Raw genomic sequence first — 17,115 nt, forward strand, 5'->3', positions numbered from 1 at the left:
GAATACTCAACAAACTTATACCTCTGTAATTTGAGCACTCACTCTTATCCCCTTTGCCTTTGTACAATGGCACTATGCACGCATTCCGCCAATCCTCAGGCACCTCACCATGAGTCATACATACATTAAATAACCTTACCAACCAGTCAATAATACAGTCACCCCCTTTTTTAATAAATTCCACTGCAATACCATCCAAACCTGCTGCCTTGCTGGCTTTCATCTTCCACAAAGCTTTTACTACCTCTTCTCTGTTTACCAAATCATTTTCCCTAACCCTCTCACTAGGCACACCACCTCGACCAAAACACCCTATATCTGCCACTCTATCATCAAACACATTCAACAAACCTTCAAAATACTCACTCCATCTCCTTCTCACATCACCACTACTTGTTATCACCTCCCCATTTGCGCACTTCACTTTATTTGTATGTAGCATTTATGGATCTGGAGAAGGCATATGATAGAGTTGATAGAGATGCTCTGTGGAAGGTATTAAGAATATATGGTGTGGGAGGCAAGTTGTTAGAAGCAGTGAAAAGTTTGTATCGAGGATGTAAGGCATGTGTACGTGTAGGAAGAGAGGAAAGTGATTGGTTCTCAGTGAATGTAGGTTTGCGGCAGGGGTGTGTGATGTCTCCATGGTTGTTTAATTTGTTTATGGATGGGGTTGTTAGGGAGGTGATTGCAAGAGTTTTGGAAAGAGGGGCAAGTATGAAGTCTGTTGGGGATGAGAGAGCTTGGGAAGTGAGTCAGTTGTTGTTTGCTGATGATACAGCGCTGGTGGCTGATTCATGTGAGAAACTGCAGAAGCTGGTGACTGAGTTTGGTAAAGTGTGTGAAAGAAGAAAGTTAAGAGTAAATGTGAATAAGAGCAAGGTTATTAGGTACAGTAGGGTTGAGGGTCAAGTCAATTGGGAGGTAAGTTTGAATGGAGAAAAACTGGAGGAAGTAAAGTGTTTTAGATATCTGGGAGTGGATCTGGCAGCGGATGGAACCATGGAAGTGGAAGTGGATCATAGGGTGGGGGAGGGGGCGAAAATTCTGGGAGCCTTGAAGAATGTGTGGAAGTCGAGAACATTATCTCGGAAAGCAAAAATGGGTATGTTTGAAGGAATAGTGGTTCCAACAATGTTGTATGGTTGCGAGGCGTGGGCTATGGATAGAGTTGTGCGCAGGAGGATGGATGTGCTGGAAATGAGATGTTTGAGGACAATGTGTGGTGTGAGGTGGTTTGATCGAGTAACGTAAGGGTAAGAGAGATGTGTGGAAATAAAAAGAGCGTGGTTGAGAGAGCAGAAGAGGGTGTTTTGAAATGGTTTGGGCACATGGAGAGAATGAGTGAGGAAAGATTGACCAAGAGGATATATGTGTCGGAGGTGGAGGGAACGAGGAGAAGTGGGAGACCAAATTGGAGGTGGAAAGATGGAGTGAAAAAGATTTTGTGTGATCGGGGCCTGAACATGCAGGAGGGTGAAAGGAGGGCAAGGAATAGAGTGAATTGGATCGATGTGGTATACCGGGGTTCACGTGCTGTCAGTGGATTGAATCAGGGCATGTGAAGCGTCTGGGGTAAACCATGGAAAGCTGTGTAGGTATGTATATTTGCGTGTGTGGACATATATATATACATGTGTATGGGGGTGGGTTGGGCCATTTCTTTCGTCTGTTTCCTTGCGCTACCTCGCAAACGCGGGAGACAGCGACAAAGCAAAAAAAAAAAATATATATGTATATACTTTTTTTTATTTTCCAAAAGAAGGAACAGAGAAGGGTGCCAAGTGAGGATATTCCCTCAAAGGCCCAGTCCTCTGTTCTTAACGCTACCTCGCTAATGTGGGAAATGGCGAATAGTTTGAAAGAAAAAGAAAGAAAAAAGATATATATATATATATATATATATATATATATATATATATATATATATATATATTTTTTTTATTTTTATTTGTTTTTTCTTTGTCGCTGTCTCCCGTGTTTGCGAGGTAGCGCAAGGAAACAGACGAAAGAAATGGCCCAACCCACCCCCATACACATGTATATACATACGTCCACACACGCAAATATACATACCTACACAGCTTTCCATGGTTTACCCCAGACGCTTCACATGCCTTGATTCAATCCACTGACAGCACGTCAACCCCGGTATACCACATCGCTCCAATTCACTCTATTCCTTGCCCTCCTTTCACCCTCCTGCATGTTTAGGCCCCGATTACACAAAATCTTTTTCACTCCATCTTTCCACCTCCAATTTGGTCTCCCTCTTCTCCTCGTTCCCTCCACCTCCGACACATATATCCTCTTGGTCAATCTTTCCTCACTCATTCTCTCCATGTGACCAAACCATTACAAAACACCCTCTTCTGCTCTCTCAACCATGCTCTTTTTATTTCCACACATCTCTCTTACCCTTACGTTACTTACTCGATCAAACCACCTCACACCACACATTGTCCTCAAACATCTCATTTCCAGCACATCCATCCTCCTGCGCACAACTCTATCCATAGTCCACGCCTCGCAACCATACAACATTGTTGGAACCACTATTCCTTCAAACATACCCATTTTTGCTTTCCGAGATAATGTTCTCGACTTCCACACATTCTTCAAGGCTCCCAGAATTTTCGCCCCCTCCCCCACCCTATGATCCACTTCTGCTTCCATGTTTCCATCCGCTGCCAGATCCACTCCCAGATATCTAAAACACTTCACTTCCTCCAGTTTTTCTCCATTCAAACTCACCTCCCAATTGACTTGACCCTCAACCCTACTGTACCTAATAACCTTGCTCTTATTCACATTTACTCTTAACTTTCTTCTTTCACACACTTTACCAAACTCAGTCACCAGCTTCTGCAGTTTCTCACATGAATCAGCCACCAGCGCTGTATCATCAGCGAACAACAACTGACTCACTTTCCAAGCTCTCTCATCCCCAACAGACTTCATACTTGCCCCTCTTTCCAAAACTCTTGCATTCACCTCCCTAACAACCCCATCCATAAACAAATTAAACAACCATGGAGACATCACACACCCCTGCCACAAACCTACATTCACTGAGAACCAATCACTTTCCTCTCTTCCTACACGTACACATGCCTTACATCCTCGATAAAAACTTTTCACTGCTTCTAACAACTTGCCTCCCACACCATATATTCTTAATACCTTCCACAGAGCATCTCTATCAACTCTATCATATGCCTTCTCCAGATCCATAAATGCTACATACAAATCCATTTGCTTTTCTAAGTATTTCTCACATACATTCTTCTGCAGAAGCATTATTGGTGCATGAGTAATAAGGTTGTTTGTTAAGGCTTGTTAGGTTTATATGTATATTGATACCTGTTAGTGATTTGATTATTATCAGTAATCTGTTTTATGAACAGTTATTATTAAGATAATTAGAGATAAGGTTGACATGTCTTTTGCTGTAGGAAATGAGAGTGCAAGCTCAGGATGTGGGTAGATCCTACAGAAGTCATGAGAGTTGTCGGATGGAGTGTAAATGCACCTATGTAGTAGGCGCTGTCGAGTGTAGTACTAACCAGCTGAGAAGGATAGTTACTTCAAGGGATATTAGTGTTCTTCAAGTAAAAAGTAAGATTGGTAAGCTTGATGTTTTGTATGGAAAATGATTATTATCAGGCTTCCTGAAGACAAGCTCTTAAAATTATTTAGGGTAGCTCAAGACTCAGATATTTGATAGACAGTCAAAGAAGTAGAAGACGTAATTCAACATAGCAGAAAATTAGTACTCCAGCTAGCTAGTGGTGTGGAGCTTGAGGACAGTGTGAATCAAGTTGGTAGATGTACTACATGGAATTAGGGTCATGAGTAATGTCTTCATTGCTGGAGTAAGTAAAGGTGCCTAGAAGTTTTGTCACTTGCTGCAACAGAGGTTAGTGGTGCTAGGAGTATAGATAGTATCATACTTTGGACCACAGGGTATTAGGTTAGTAAGTGCAGATGCCCAGAAAAGGGTGTCATTTGCTGGAACAGTGGATAGTATTACTAGGGCAATGTTTCTTATGACGGTATGGTTGATGCTACAAACGTTGCTGCCTTACAAGGTGAATTTGAGATCTTTGAAACAGAATGACTAAGATAAGGCTTCATTATTTGCAGGAGCAAATATGGCAGAATCACAGGAAGTGGGAGATGGATTTGGAAGAGATATGCAAAGTTACAGTTGCCTAACAGGGTCGTTTAGTGCAATGAGGTATGGCTTCCATGCTTAAGGTTAGTGATATTGCCAAATTATATACGTCCAAAGAATTATTTTGGGAATCCAAGAATGTGTAATGAGTTTTAACATAGAAAGGTGCTTTTTAACTTTGTCTGTAGGTCAAAGCTAGATCCGGCTGCTGAATTATTTGTGTCTGGGAGATTCGAACTTGTCTGTTTCAGGGCATTAGGGTTGGGCAAAGCCATGTCCAAGGCTTATAAGTATGTTTCAGGGCATTATGGCTGGGTGAAGCCATGTCCAAGGCTTACAAGTTATTCAGCCAGATATTTTTCACTAGAGTGATCTTGCAGGTGATGTAGCATATGCACCAGTGAGAAATGAGGATCAGTGGAACAAATTGGTACAGGATGAGTTAAATATGCTAGCAAAACATTTTACATCTCAAGGTTTGAATAGGCAAGGATCTTCTGATCCTAAAGATAATTCACTGACATACTTGAACTCCCCAAGACTGGGATGGTTTAGTTTGATTGTAACTCACTCAATTATTGGGCTTTCATGCATTGTACTACTTCTGAGGGGCTGAGATGTTGGGATAACCTTACCTTTCTGCCGTAGGAGTCATTTTTATACTTATAAGGCTCCTGCAGCACTCAGAAAACTGGACATATCCAGTAGTTGGAACCACAGATCATAAGGTGTGATGTTGTGTGCATCTATGTGCAGAGGTTGCTGGGCAGTTGAATAGTGATTGCTTGGTGTCTTCTTTACTGAAGTTGCATCATGGTTAGGTTAGGTCTTGGTATGTGTTGAAACGATTTTTGTAGCAATGAATGAAGTCAAGATCTTAAGTGGGACAGTGTAACTCATGTCTGTCTGGGAATTGTGGTTTCGTATTTGTGTACGTCTGCTGAGTTGGAGTTTAAGACTAAGTTAGGTGGTTGGTTTTTTAGTGCTTGTCAGGTTATTCCAGCATGGATATCTTTTATCAGTGTTTTGTGTGGGGAATTTGTAACTATAGGTTACTTAAGTATGAGGCAGGAATAAACTTTTTATACCTGCTTGAGAGTATATGGTTAGTTATAGAGTGGTTTGCATAGACTTGAGTGTGAAGGATGTTGAGTTGGGACTGTGCTGGGAGGAACTTTATGTCATTGGGAGGATGTTCACTGTTTGTGGTGGCTAGGCAACCAATGATTATTCTGAGTGTATTATATTTTGATGCTCAGCTTTGTTATATTTGCCTTTAAGAGGGTGAAGACCAGGGAGGTGAGACATAGTTTACAATCGGGCAGATAAATTGTATGAGATGCTGAGTGATTCCTTTTCTTGTTGAAATCTGGTGCCATTTAGTGTTTGGAGGGCATTTAGTTTATGTGTTGCTTTTGCAGTCGTTTATTAGTGTGGGGAGTGAATGTTATATGTGTGTCCCACATTAGCAAGGTAGCATGAGAAACAAAGAAAATGATATCATTTGCTTTTATCCATTCTTCAGTTGCCATATGCAATGCACTGAGACCAGATCTCCCTATCTACAGCCAGAACCCAAAGACTTTTCCATGATATCCCCAAACCACTTCACATGGCCTGGTTTAGCCCATTGACACATCATCCCCTATATATTACATTTCTCCAGTTCACTATATCTTGTACATGCCAAATCCTCCTGCATGTTCAGATCCCAAACACTCAAAGCATCTCTCATTCTGTCCTACCTCCTCCTCCTCCTTGGTTTTCCTTTTCCATACTCCTTCCACTTCCGACATGTTTACCTTTTAAGTCATCCTTTCCCCACTCATCTTCTCTATATATCCATACTATTTCAGCATACCTTCTTCAGCTCTCTCATAGTTACTCCTCTTCCTACCTCACCTCTCTTACCCATCATTCCTTGTTTGATCAACTTTCCTTATACAACATACTGTCCTCTAACATTTCATTTCCAGTACTTTCTTTTCTAGGCAGCAAGGTGATACTGCAGGTGGTGTAGCATACACACCTGTGAGAAATGATCTATATGTCTCCACTGCTTCTAAAGATGTGTATACAGTTTCATTATGACACTCTGTGTTGTTTTTGTTGGTAATTTTTTTTATGGAGACCCCAACAGGATGATGTTCCTTGTTTTCCTTTTGATATATTTTAACTCATATGTTTGGATACTTTTATACTCCTCCAAAATTCAGTTGTCTCATTAATAAGTGCATCAAAAATATTCTGTCGTTACAAAAATTACTTTAAAACCATTGGAGTTACATTAATAGACACTTGAATTATTCCAACAGTACCCTACGAACATTGTTGCTAGATTTTTTCTTGTAAGTTACTTGTCTATTCATATCATGATTGAGATTAACGTTCACCACACACTTTTTTATAGGTCCTAAAGTTAAGAGATTAATGAACACGTACCTTCTGTTGGAAACATTCAATACAATGTTTACATTTACATAGAATGCAAGTATTGAAGCATTTGCATTGGGGTCTTCTGTCCTTGCATCCAAATTTGATGTAAACATCAAATCTAGTTGTGACTTTTTCATCCTTTATTTCCTCCCCTAGCATCCTTCATCCTTTATGATTAAAAATGCTTTATATATAATCCAATATATCCAGTATTAGTTTATTGACTATGGCAACTCAACACATCTGATTTGAAATATCTGGTCTTCTCTTCTTCACTGCTGTTTTTGGTGCTCAATTTCCAGTGTTTTGTTACTTTAGAGAGGTTTTACATTCACTGGCCCCTCTTTGCAATACTCCCTACCTGTACTTGGACAGACTAGCCTGCAGAGCTGAAAACCTGCATCTGTATATTATCTTACTTTAACTGTAAGGGAAGGGACTTTTATACTTTTATACTGTCTGCAATAACTATATTTCTCATTGAATTCCACCCATTTGCTACTCTTATACTGTAAAAGTACCTTTTTACATACTTTCTGATATGGTTCTTTAATTTCATGTTAGTGTGTGCATGTGTTTGTGTATAATATCCGTAGTTCTACCATTAAGATAACATACTCATAGTCAGTGACTGAAACAGAAAACACCATACCAAGAATATTATTGCCTCTTGTTGGGTAGCCATTGATGGTCATCACATGAGAATGGTCAGCCGTGACCACTATGAGTGTCTCCTCCAAGTCCACCATATCAATTGTTGCTGCCACTGCCTCTTCCATAGCCAAAAGCTCTTCCAGAGCACGGCGTGGTTGACCATAGTGCAAGCCATGGTCAATTCTTGCTCCTTCCACCTTAAAGAATTGTATGATATTTTAATACTTTTACAGAACCACTTTCACTACATCTGAAATTCATTTAATCACAGATTTAGTTTATTACTTCTGTAATTCAAGGATTCATTATATATATATATATATATATATATATATATATATATATATATATATATATATATATATATATATATATATATATATCTTTCTTTCTTTTAAACTATTCGCCATTTCCCGCATTAGCGAGGTAGCGTTAAGAACAGAGGACTGGGCCTTTTTTGGAATATCCTCACCTGGCCCCCTCTGTTCCTTCTTTTGGAAAATTAAAAAAAAAAACGAGAGGGGAGGATTTCCAGCCAGCCGCTCTCTCCCCTTTTAGTCACCTTCTACGACACGCAGGGAATACGTGGGAAGTATTCTTAATCCCCTATCCCCAGGGATAATATATATATATATATATATATATTTTTTTTAAACTATTTGCCATTTCCTGCGTTAGCGAGGTAGCGTTAAGAACAGAGGACTGGGCCTTTTTTGGAATATCCTCACCTGGCCCCCTCTGTTCCTTCTTTTGGAAAATAAAAAAAAAAAAAAAAAAAAAAGAGGGGAGGATTTCCAGCCCCCCCGCTCCCTCCCCTTTTAGTCGCCTTCTACGACATGCAGGGAATACGTGGGAAGTATTCTTTCTCCCCTATTCCCATGGATAGGGGATATATATATATATAAATTATATATATATATATATATATATATATATATATATATATATATATATATATATATATATATATATATATATATAAGAGTGAGTGCTCAAATTACAGAGGTATAAGTTTGTTGAGTATTCCTGGCAAATTATATGGGAGGGTATTGATTGAGAGGGTGAAGGCATGTACAGAGCATCAGATTGGGGAAGAGCAGTGTGGTTTCAGAAGTGGTAGAGGATGTGTGGATCAGGTCTTTGCTTTGAAGAATGTATGTGAGAAATACTTAGAAAAGCAAATGGATTTGTATGTAGCATTTATGGATCTGGAGAAGGCATATGATAGAGTTGATAGAGATGCTCTGTGGAAGGTATTAAGAATATATGGTGTGGGAGGCAAGTTGTTAGAAGCAGTGAAAAGTTTTTATCGAGGATGTAAGGCATGTGTACGTGTAGGAAGAGAGGAAAGTGATTGGTTCTCAGTGAATGTAGGTTTGCGGCAGGGGTGTGTGATGTCTCCATGGTTGTTTAATTTGTTTATGGATGGGGTTGTTAGGGAGGTGAATGCAAGAGTTTTGGAAAGAGGGGCAAGTATGAAGTCTGTTGGGGATGAGAGAGCTTGGGAAGTGAGTCAGTTGTTGTTCGCTGATGATACAGCGCTGGTGGCTGATTCATGTGAGAAACTGCAGAAGCTGGTGACTGAGTTTGGTAAAGTGTGTGAAAGAAGAAAGTTAAGAGTAAATGTGAATAAGAGCAAGGTTATTAGGTACAGTAGGGTTGAGGGTCAATTCAATTGGGAGGTGAGTTTGAATGGAGAAAAACTGGAGGAAGTGAAGTGTTTTAGATATCTGGGAGTGGATCTGGCAGCGGATGGAACCATGGAAGCGGAAGTGGATCATAGGGTGGGGGAGGGGGCGAAAATTCTGGGAGCCTTGAAGAATGTGTGGAAGTCGAGAACATTATCTCGGAAAGCAAAAATGGGTATGTTTGAAGGAATAGTGGTTCCAACAATGTTGTATGGTTGCGAGGCGTGGACTATGGATAGAGTTGTGCGCAGGAGGATGGATGTGCTGGAAATGAGATGTTTGAGGACAATGTGTGGTGTGAGGTGGTTTGATCGAGTAAGTAACGTAAGGGTAAGAGAGATGTGTGGAAATAAAAAGAGCTTGGTTGAGAGAGCAGAAGAGGGTGTTTTGAAATGGTTTGGTCACATGGAGAGAATGAGTGAGGAAAGATCGACCAAGAGGATATATGTGTCAGAGGTGGAGGGAACGAGGAGAAGAGGGAGACCAAATTGGAGGTGGAAAGATGGAGTGAAAAAGATTTTGTGTGATCGGGGCCTGAACATGCAGGAGGGTGAAAGGAGGGCAAAGAATAGAGTGAATTGGAGCGATGTGGTATGATCCACTTCTGCTTCCATGTTTCCATCCGCTGCCAGATCCACTCCCAGATATCTAAAACACTTCACTTCCTCCAGTTTTTCTCCATTCAAACTCACCTCCCAGTTGACTTGACCCTCAACCCTACTGTACCTAATAACCTTGCTCTTATTCACATTTACTCTTAACTTTCTTCTTTCACACACTTTACCAAACTCAGTCACCAGCTTCTGCAGTTTCTCACATGAATCAGCCACCAGCGCTGTATCATCAGCAAACAACAACTGACTCACTTCCCAAGCTCTCTCATCCCCAACAGACTTCATACTTGCCCCTCTTTCCAAAACTCTTGCATTCACCTCCCTAACAACCCCATCCATAAACAAATTAAACGACCATGGAGACATCACACACCCCTGTCGCAAACCTACATTCACTGAGAACCAATCACTTTCCTCTCTTCCTACACGTACACATGCCTTACATCCTCGATAGAAACTTTTCACTGCTTCTAACAACTTGCCTCCCACACCATATATTCTTAATACCTTCCACAGAGCATCTCTATCAACTCTATCATATGCCTTCTCCAGATCCATAAATGCTACATACAAATCCATTTGCTTTTCTAAGTATTTCTCACATACATTCTTCAAAGCAAACACCTGATCCACACATCCTCTACCACTTCTGAAACCACACTGCTCTTCCCCAATCTGATGCTCTGTACATGCCTTCACCCTCTCAATCAATACCCTTCCATATAATTTCCCAGGAATACTCAACAAACTTATACCTCTGTAATTTGAGCACTCACTCTTATCCCCTTTGCCTTTGTACAATGGCACTATGCACGCATTCCGCCAATCCTCAGGCACCTCACCATGAGTCATACATACATTAAATAACCTTACCAACCAGTCAATAATACAGTCACCCCCTTTTTTAATAGATTCCACTGCAATACCATCCAAACCTGCTGCCTTGCCGGCTTTCATCTTCCGCAAAGCTTTTACTACCTCTTCTCTGTTTACCAAATCATTTTCCCTAACCCTCTCACTTTGCACACCACTTCGACCAAAACACCCTATATCTGCCACTCTATCATCAAACACATTCAACAAACCTTCAAAATACTCACTCCATCTCCTTCTCACATCACTACTTGTTATCACCTCCCCATTTGCGCCCTTCACTGAAGTTCCCATTTGCTCCCTTGTCTTACGCACTTTATTTACCTCCTTCCAGAACATCTTTTTATTCTCCCTAAAATTTAATGATACTCTCTCACCCCAACTCTCATTTGCCCTCTTTTTCACCTCTTGCACCTTTCTCTTGACCTCCTGTCTCTTTCTTTTATGCATCTCCCACTCAATTGCATTATATATATATATATATATATATATATATATATATATATATATATATATATATATATATATATATATATATATAAATAATCATATTACAATATATATCAACTTTTTCTTAAAGTATTGTTATGTGTATGTGTTTATCTTGAACTCACCAGAAGGAAAAATCCATCATCATTCTTCTTGAGACGTCTCAGGGCAGTCATTACCATCTCCTTCAAGGCTGGTGTGCCATTTAGGCTTGTGTCCCTGTCCACCTCATAAGGGACATGCACGTCCCCAAACAAACCTAAACAGGGAAATTTGTCATTAGACATGCTGCAAACATTCTGGTTAAGAAACTCACTAAAGCTTTGACATTGTCAGCAATGATGATACTGCATATAATGGTGGCACAGAGGTACAATTTTGATATTTAGAATTTAAAGTAATAAGTATATATTTTGAAGTATGAAAATTTTTTCTCTGGAACCATCTTTTGTGGGTTTAAGAGAATCTCTAGGACTCCTTTTACCCCTTGCCTTTTGGTGAGAGAAATGCCTGATATGCCTTTCTTGCCAGAATATTTAATGTTAGCAGCCTACTCACCTACCAGTCTGCAACTTCCAATAGGGAATAACATCACTGTCTCTTGGCTGTTGATTACATCCTGCCTAATAGTTCTCAAAACATGGATGTCAACCCTGTGGAGGTTATTGCCAGTTAAAAAGAAAGGTTCTTGAAAAAGAAGGGAAGGAAAGGCAGAAAATAGCCCATGGAAAATTCCTGCAAGACACTGCCCCTAAGAGAACCATTTTTATATTTCAAAACACATTTCACTCAAGGTTTGAATCATGCCATGAGCTTTGAAAGCATACTAATGTAGAGGAGGGTTTAAGAAAAAGGTCCCTTAAAAAAATGTATAAAATAATGCAAAAATAAAAAAAAGTTCCTTAAGGGTCATCTTTTGAAACCTGAAGGTAGCAACCCCAGGGCCATGCAAGTTCAACTCGCCATTTTGAGTAGCATCTTGTTTCCAGATATATTAAGGAAATGCCACAAACCTCTGTTGTTAATCTCCTTTAAAGGAAGACCAAGTACCACTCCATAACCAACCTCCAACCCTGAGGTAGAAATGAAAAGATTACCCCTGTTTAACACTTAAGCAACCTAAACTCATAAATCCCACCAACTCCAGCAAATACAACAATGGGAGAACATATACTATGAAATGATCCTACAAGCTCTAAACACCTTCCAATTGGGTCTTGAATACCACCTCATACATCCATCTGAAACCACACTCCATAGCTATATACAAATTACACTTTCTTGTCTATGCTCTGGACATTCCTGTCACCAACATAACTAAATATGTTGACTAAACATATCTCAAGACCCTTCATGACCATGATACAACTACCACAATGAAGACACTGAACACTCGGTGAAATGCTGCAAATTTGCCTCACATCAACATACACACAGCATCACAACACTTATGACCAGTCATCCCATCTATTCGATATAGCTGGCTCCTGAGCATTCTTAGGGCCCCACAGAAGAAGTAAGGGGCTCTCAGAGCAGGGTGATTTGTAGGAAGGTATGGTGAAAGAAGTTTGTAGTAGTATATTCTTAAATGTAATGGATTCAAAGAGTTATGTGGCAGGTTGGTTCCAGTGGCCAATGGACATTGTTGATTGGTTGGTACTTACACAGTGATCACTTCTTGCAAAAATCTAACTACACACATATATATTTTTCACAGTGATCACAACCTGAAAGCATCCAGCAACAGCTATGTTCACAATCAAGTTACAGCTTATAAACATCTGGCTACAAATGCATTCTTCACAATGGAATCACAACTTACCCATGATGTATTCAGTGTTTTCAACATCAAGTGAATGTAGTTCCTCAGTGGTTGTGATGTAGGCTCTTGTTTCACCCTGGGCATCCTTGTAATTCAACCAATCCTCAACCAAATTCCTGCCATCACTTCTAAAACAGCTCTTCTCTGCATCCTCTTCTGTTGGTGCTCCCATTTCCTGGCGACCTCCACCCATGATCACCTACACATTTGATCAACAGATAATTTCCTCACAGCATAACAGGTAAAGTGAAAATGACAGTGGAGTGAAAATGAATATGAACTAACGGACAAAATCATTGACAATTACTGAGCACTTCTGTTATCTTGAATATCATGTAATAATCATCTATATCTAATTCTGTCAGTCATTCATTATCCATTCTGTTTCCTGGATTTGTGCTTTGCCCCTGCTTTAAAATTATGTAAAGTAAGTGCCTAATTATATATATTTGGGACAGAGATTATATGATCCCCTCTCCACCCATCACTAAGCAGTGGACCAGGCTAACACATAAGTAGATTATATAAGTTTCTAAGTATTCTTGCTTTTAAGTGCGTAAATCATTTCATAAGAAAAATAGATTTTTCTTAATGTGCATATGAAAATGAACACACAATAATACAGCCATGTGAGGGTTAAAATATGAAGAGAGGGGTAAATAGATGGAGTGGTAAGTGAGATGGTGCAAAGTGGAGGTAAAATTGTAGTGGAATAGATTTGGAAGGTGTGTATGAAAGCATGGGAAAGAGGTCAAGTGCATGATGACTGGGTGAAGGAAGTAATATTTCCTGCTTGCGAGACAAACTGCAGATGAGAGAAATATTGTTTGCTTTCCAGTCGGTTGAGGTATTTGTCAGTTAAGAAAAAAATGTACAGTGAATACGAATTCCAAGAAAAGTGTTGTCAACCCTTTGACTGATAATTATTAGTTTCTTTAATGCAGGCTCTCAACACATGTCCACTGTGAATTTGTGATAATCTTCCAAGAGAGGATGGGATCTGGTTAGGCTTGGTGATACACTGGATAACTACAAATACACAACATAGCAGTTGTTATACCAATTAACTCTTCAACACTTACTAGGGGATTCAGTGAGGGAGGATGCCAAAGACTCAGTTTCCATCCCTGGTATCATTGGAGCTTTCAATAAAACCTAACCTGCTTCATATTATCTAAATATCTTTGTCATAACTTCAAATGCCAGACAAAGAAAGCCACAAACCTTCATTTTATTTGCTGGATCATCTTCTACTAGCTGACGAGCAATATCCTTACACATCTGAGCATCTGGTCCAGCACTTACAATCTTTGTGTCACACTGCCACCTGCGATGGGAAGACTTGGCATACAGGCCAGCTGGTGTAGCGTGAGTTACCTGAGATGTTGTCACCACACCTGGCAGGTAAAGTGGGATACAAAAATATAGCTTCTCTTTTACTGTAGCAACCACAATATGTATAATTATATGTTTTTCCTTATTCTTGATTGCCATTTCCAGTGTTAGCAAGGTAGCACCAGGTGCTACTGGGGATGTGCATGTAATAATGTTTCTTGTCAGTTAAGGGAAAGGAAGGAAGAGTAGCTAAGCTAGGCCTTGTTTACTGTGTGCATAAATGGAGGCATGGAGGCTCCCTTAGTATACTTGAGTGTGTGGAAACAATGGGTTTTCAATGTTTGTGCTGCTGGAAGGGTCTCAGATATATCTATAGTTTGTTCGCTAGCTGTATTCTAGCCTCTGCCATACTTTTTGTACTGCTTATCATAAATGTGCCCATTTGTTCAATTTTTAGTTGTCAGTGTTGTCCCTCAGTGTTTTCAACATGGGGTACTTTTCATTTGTGATGAATCGTGGAGCTCATATTGTATCCTCTGTAAATTCATCATGTGAGTTTTGGTGGAAGATGGGTTGGTACAAGGGTGTAGGTAAGGATAGGTATGATCATGGCTTTCACCAGATGTAATTTTTGGCTCTCAGGTTGCTAGAATCTATACAGACTGGTCAGGGACAGTCTTTCTTGGATGGTTCTTGTACTGATAAGTGCTATGACCAAGTCTCACGATGTTCATGTGTGACACTAAATTTTGCAGCTCTCCTGATGTGTTACTCTGTTTCCCTTCTTGGTAATGTCACCTCCCAGTAACCCCCAACCCAAGCAAACAGTAGACCTGCCCTTCTCTTCAAAACCCTCATATTTACCTCCCTTGCTACCCCATCCATAAACAGATCACATACCATTGACCAACCTTCACTTGAATCGGTCGGTCATTCTCCTCCCTTTCTACACATACACATATAATCTCCTGGTAAAAATTCCTTGCCACATCTGGTATCTTTCTTCACATACCATAAATCCTTAGCATCTTTAACAAGGCATCTGTAACCCCTGTCATTTATTCTCCAGATCCTTTAATGCAACATACAAGTCCCTATCTTTCTTCAAGTATTTCTCATTTGAATGTTTCAAAGCAAATACTTGGTCCACATAATCTTACCACTCTTTAGGCCTTATAGCTCCTCTCCCTTCTTTTCATTCTGGTAATATCTGGGGACAGACTAAACCCTCCTCCTTTCCTAATCTCATAGGCTGTATGCTACTGATAAAAATTACTTGCTGCATCTAGTAGATTTCCTCCACAACCATAAATTTGCAGCACCTTCCACAAGACAACCTTGTTAACCCTAATATATGCTCTCTGTAGATCCATAAATCTCACAGGCAAATCCCTGTCTTTTTCCAATCATTTCTTACAAGTATTTCCAAACAATCGCCTGGTCCACGCATCCTCTACCACTCCTGAAGCCACATTGCTCCTCTCTAGTCATGATCTGCTCATGGCACAACCCACTCATTCACAATTCTATCCTACAACATACCATGTATACTCAACAGATTTTAACTGTAATTTTAGGTATTCATTTATGGCTCCCTTTCCTCCATATAGCTGCACTATACATACAGTTATTCTGTCAGTCCTCAGGCACTGAATCCCAGGCTATACATACAATGAAAATCCTGTCTGACCAATTGCCAACAGTGTCATTCTTTTGTGAGAAATTCATCTGCAGTACAATTCACTCCGGCTGCTGTGCCACGCTTCATCTCACACAGAGTTTTTACTACTGTGTCTCATTTCACCAAACTATTTGCCATGACTTTCTTGCTCTATGTAAATTTGCTGCTTCTCTGTCACCTCATCTCTTATTTGCTCTCTTCTCTTAACCCCTGCACCTTCCTTTTGACCTGCTGCTGCTTTGTCTTGTACATCTCCCAAAGCCACACACTCCTTCCCTCAGTTAGGACTAATATAACTTTTTTCTTTTTCATTAGCAATTTAAGTTCCTCATTCTGCCACTCTACTCTTTCTCAGATGCCCACATCCAACATTCCACATACCATATATTCACCCTTGGCCACTTCCCTGGTTTCATTTACTCACCTAATGCCACTTTTTGCTCAATCTCTCTTAGTATCTTCACAAGCATCTTTTCCAAGCTCATTCACTGGTGTTGCAAAAAGTTCAAAATACTCACATAATGTAGAATTAAAAAAAATTTTGTCCAAAAATTAACATTATCATTATATCTTCTATTAATAATTTCCTTGAAGAAATCCTACATCTGAGAAGATATATTCATCTGAAATATGTATATAAAAAATTGATATAAGAATATAGAAAGGGGCCATATGAAAAATAACTGAATTTCTGCATTCCTTGAATCTTACTCTTGCACTGATCTGTTTCTTCTCATTTTCCCTCTACATTGCCATTTATATATACCTGTTCTTTTTTTTGTTTTCTTCATTTTTGAAGAACATGCTAACAGCTTTTCTGTGAAACATGTCCTTTATGAACTGTATTCAAGATATTTTTGCATACTGTACTAAAAAAGGCACTTGTCATTGATTAAACTAGGGATTTTTAGGCACTGAATAATGGAGAGGAGAGCATTATGAAAATGATATATAAAAGATGAGAAGAAAGAAAGAAGAGAGAGCAGTCAGAAGTGTAGGGGAGGAAAAGGGAAGATAACGATGACGAGTGAAAAAAAAGCTCAAAACTGAAATGAAAATATAGGTGATAAAAAAAGGAAGACAAAACATCACAAGAAAATATATATTAACTCTTCTGTGATTTTACCACAGAACTCACCTGTCTCCTTGCCTGCATCCTGGGCCCACTTCAAGATTGAGTCTACTCTGTTCTCTGGTTTCAATGATGCTTTACAGTCCCCCAGCTTGACTTTGCCATTGACTCCCAGAGTGTAGAAATTACCCTTAACACCTGTGAGGTATGCTGTGGCAGTACCAGCACTGTCAGGGACCTGCTTGTCTAAGTTGTATGTCTGTAAATGTTTTGA

The 17,115-nt window shown here is 39.7% G+C and overlaps 2 protein-coding genes across 4 annotated transcripts in view; one reads left to right on the plus strand and one right to left on the minus strand.

Moving 5' to 3' along the window:
• LOC139758077 (ionotropic receptor 21a-like) overlaps positions 1-17,115 on the plus strand; it is a 99,227-nt gene that overhangs the window by 16,429 nt on the left and 65,683 nt on the right. For both annotated transcript variants that reach the window (XM_071679159.1, XM_071679160.1), the window contains one exon: positions 4,147-4,260. The gene's annotated coding sequence lies outside the window, so the exon portion shown is untranslated. Of the gene's footprint in view, positions 1-4,146; positions 4,261-17,115 lie in introns of those variants that run through there.
• The window catches only part of LOC139758078 (alkaline phosphatase-like), a 61,100-nt gene that overhangs the window by 12,142 nt on the left and 31,843 nt on the right, over positions 1-17,115 (minus strand). For both annotated transcript variants that reach the window (XM_071679161.1, XM_071679162.1), the window contains 5 exons: positions 16,908-17,100; positions 13,978-14,150; positions 12,754-12,952; positions 11,057-11,190; positions 7,266-7,464 (listed from right to left, as the gene is read on the minus strand). In XM_071679161.1, coding sequence (XP_071535262.1) covers positions 7,266-7,464; positions 11,057-11,190; positions 12,754-12,952; positions 13,978-14,150; positions 16,908-17,100 — 898 coding nt within the window. The remainder of the gene's footprint in view (positions 1-7,265; positions 7,465-11,056; positions 11,191-12,753; positions 12,953-13,977; positions 14,151-16,907; positions 17,101-17,115) is intronic.

The sequence above is a fragment of the Panulirus ornatus genome, chromosome 29, assembly GCF_036320965.1.
Source record: "Panulirus ornatus isolate Po-2019 chromosome 29, ASM3632096v1, whole genome shotgun sequence".
In the NCBI taxonomy this organism is placed as follows: Eukaryota; Metazoa; Arthropoda; class Malacostraca; order Decapoda; family Palinuridae; genus Panulirus; species Panulirus ornatus.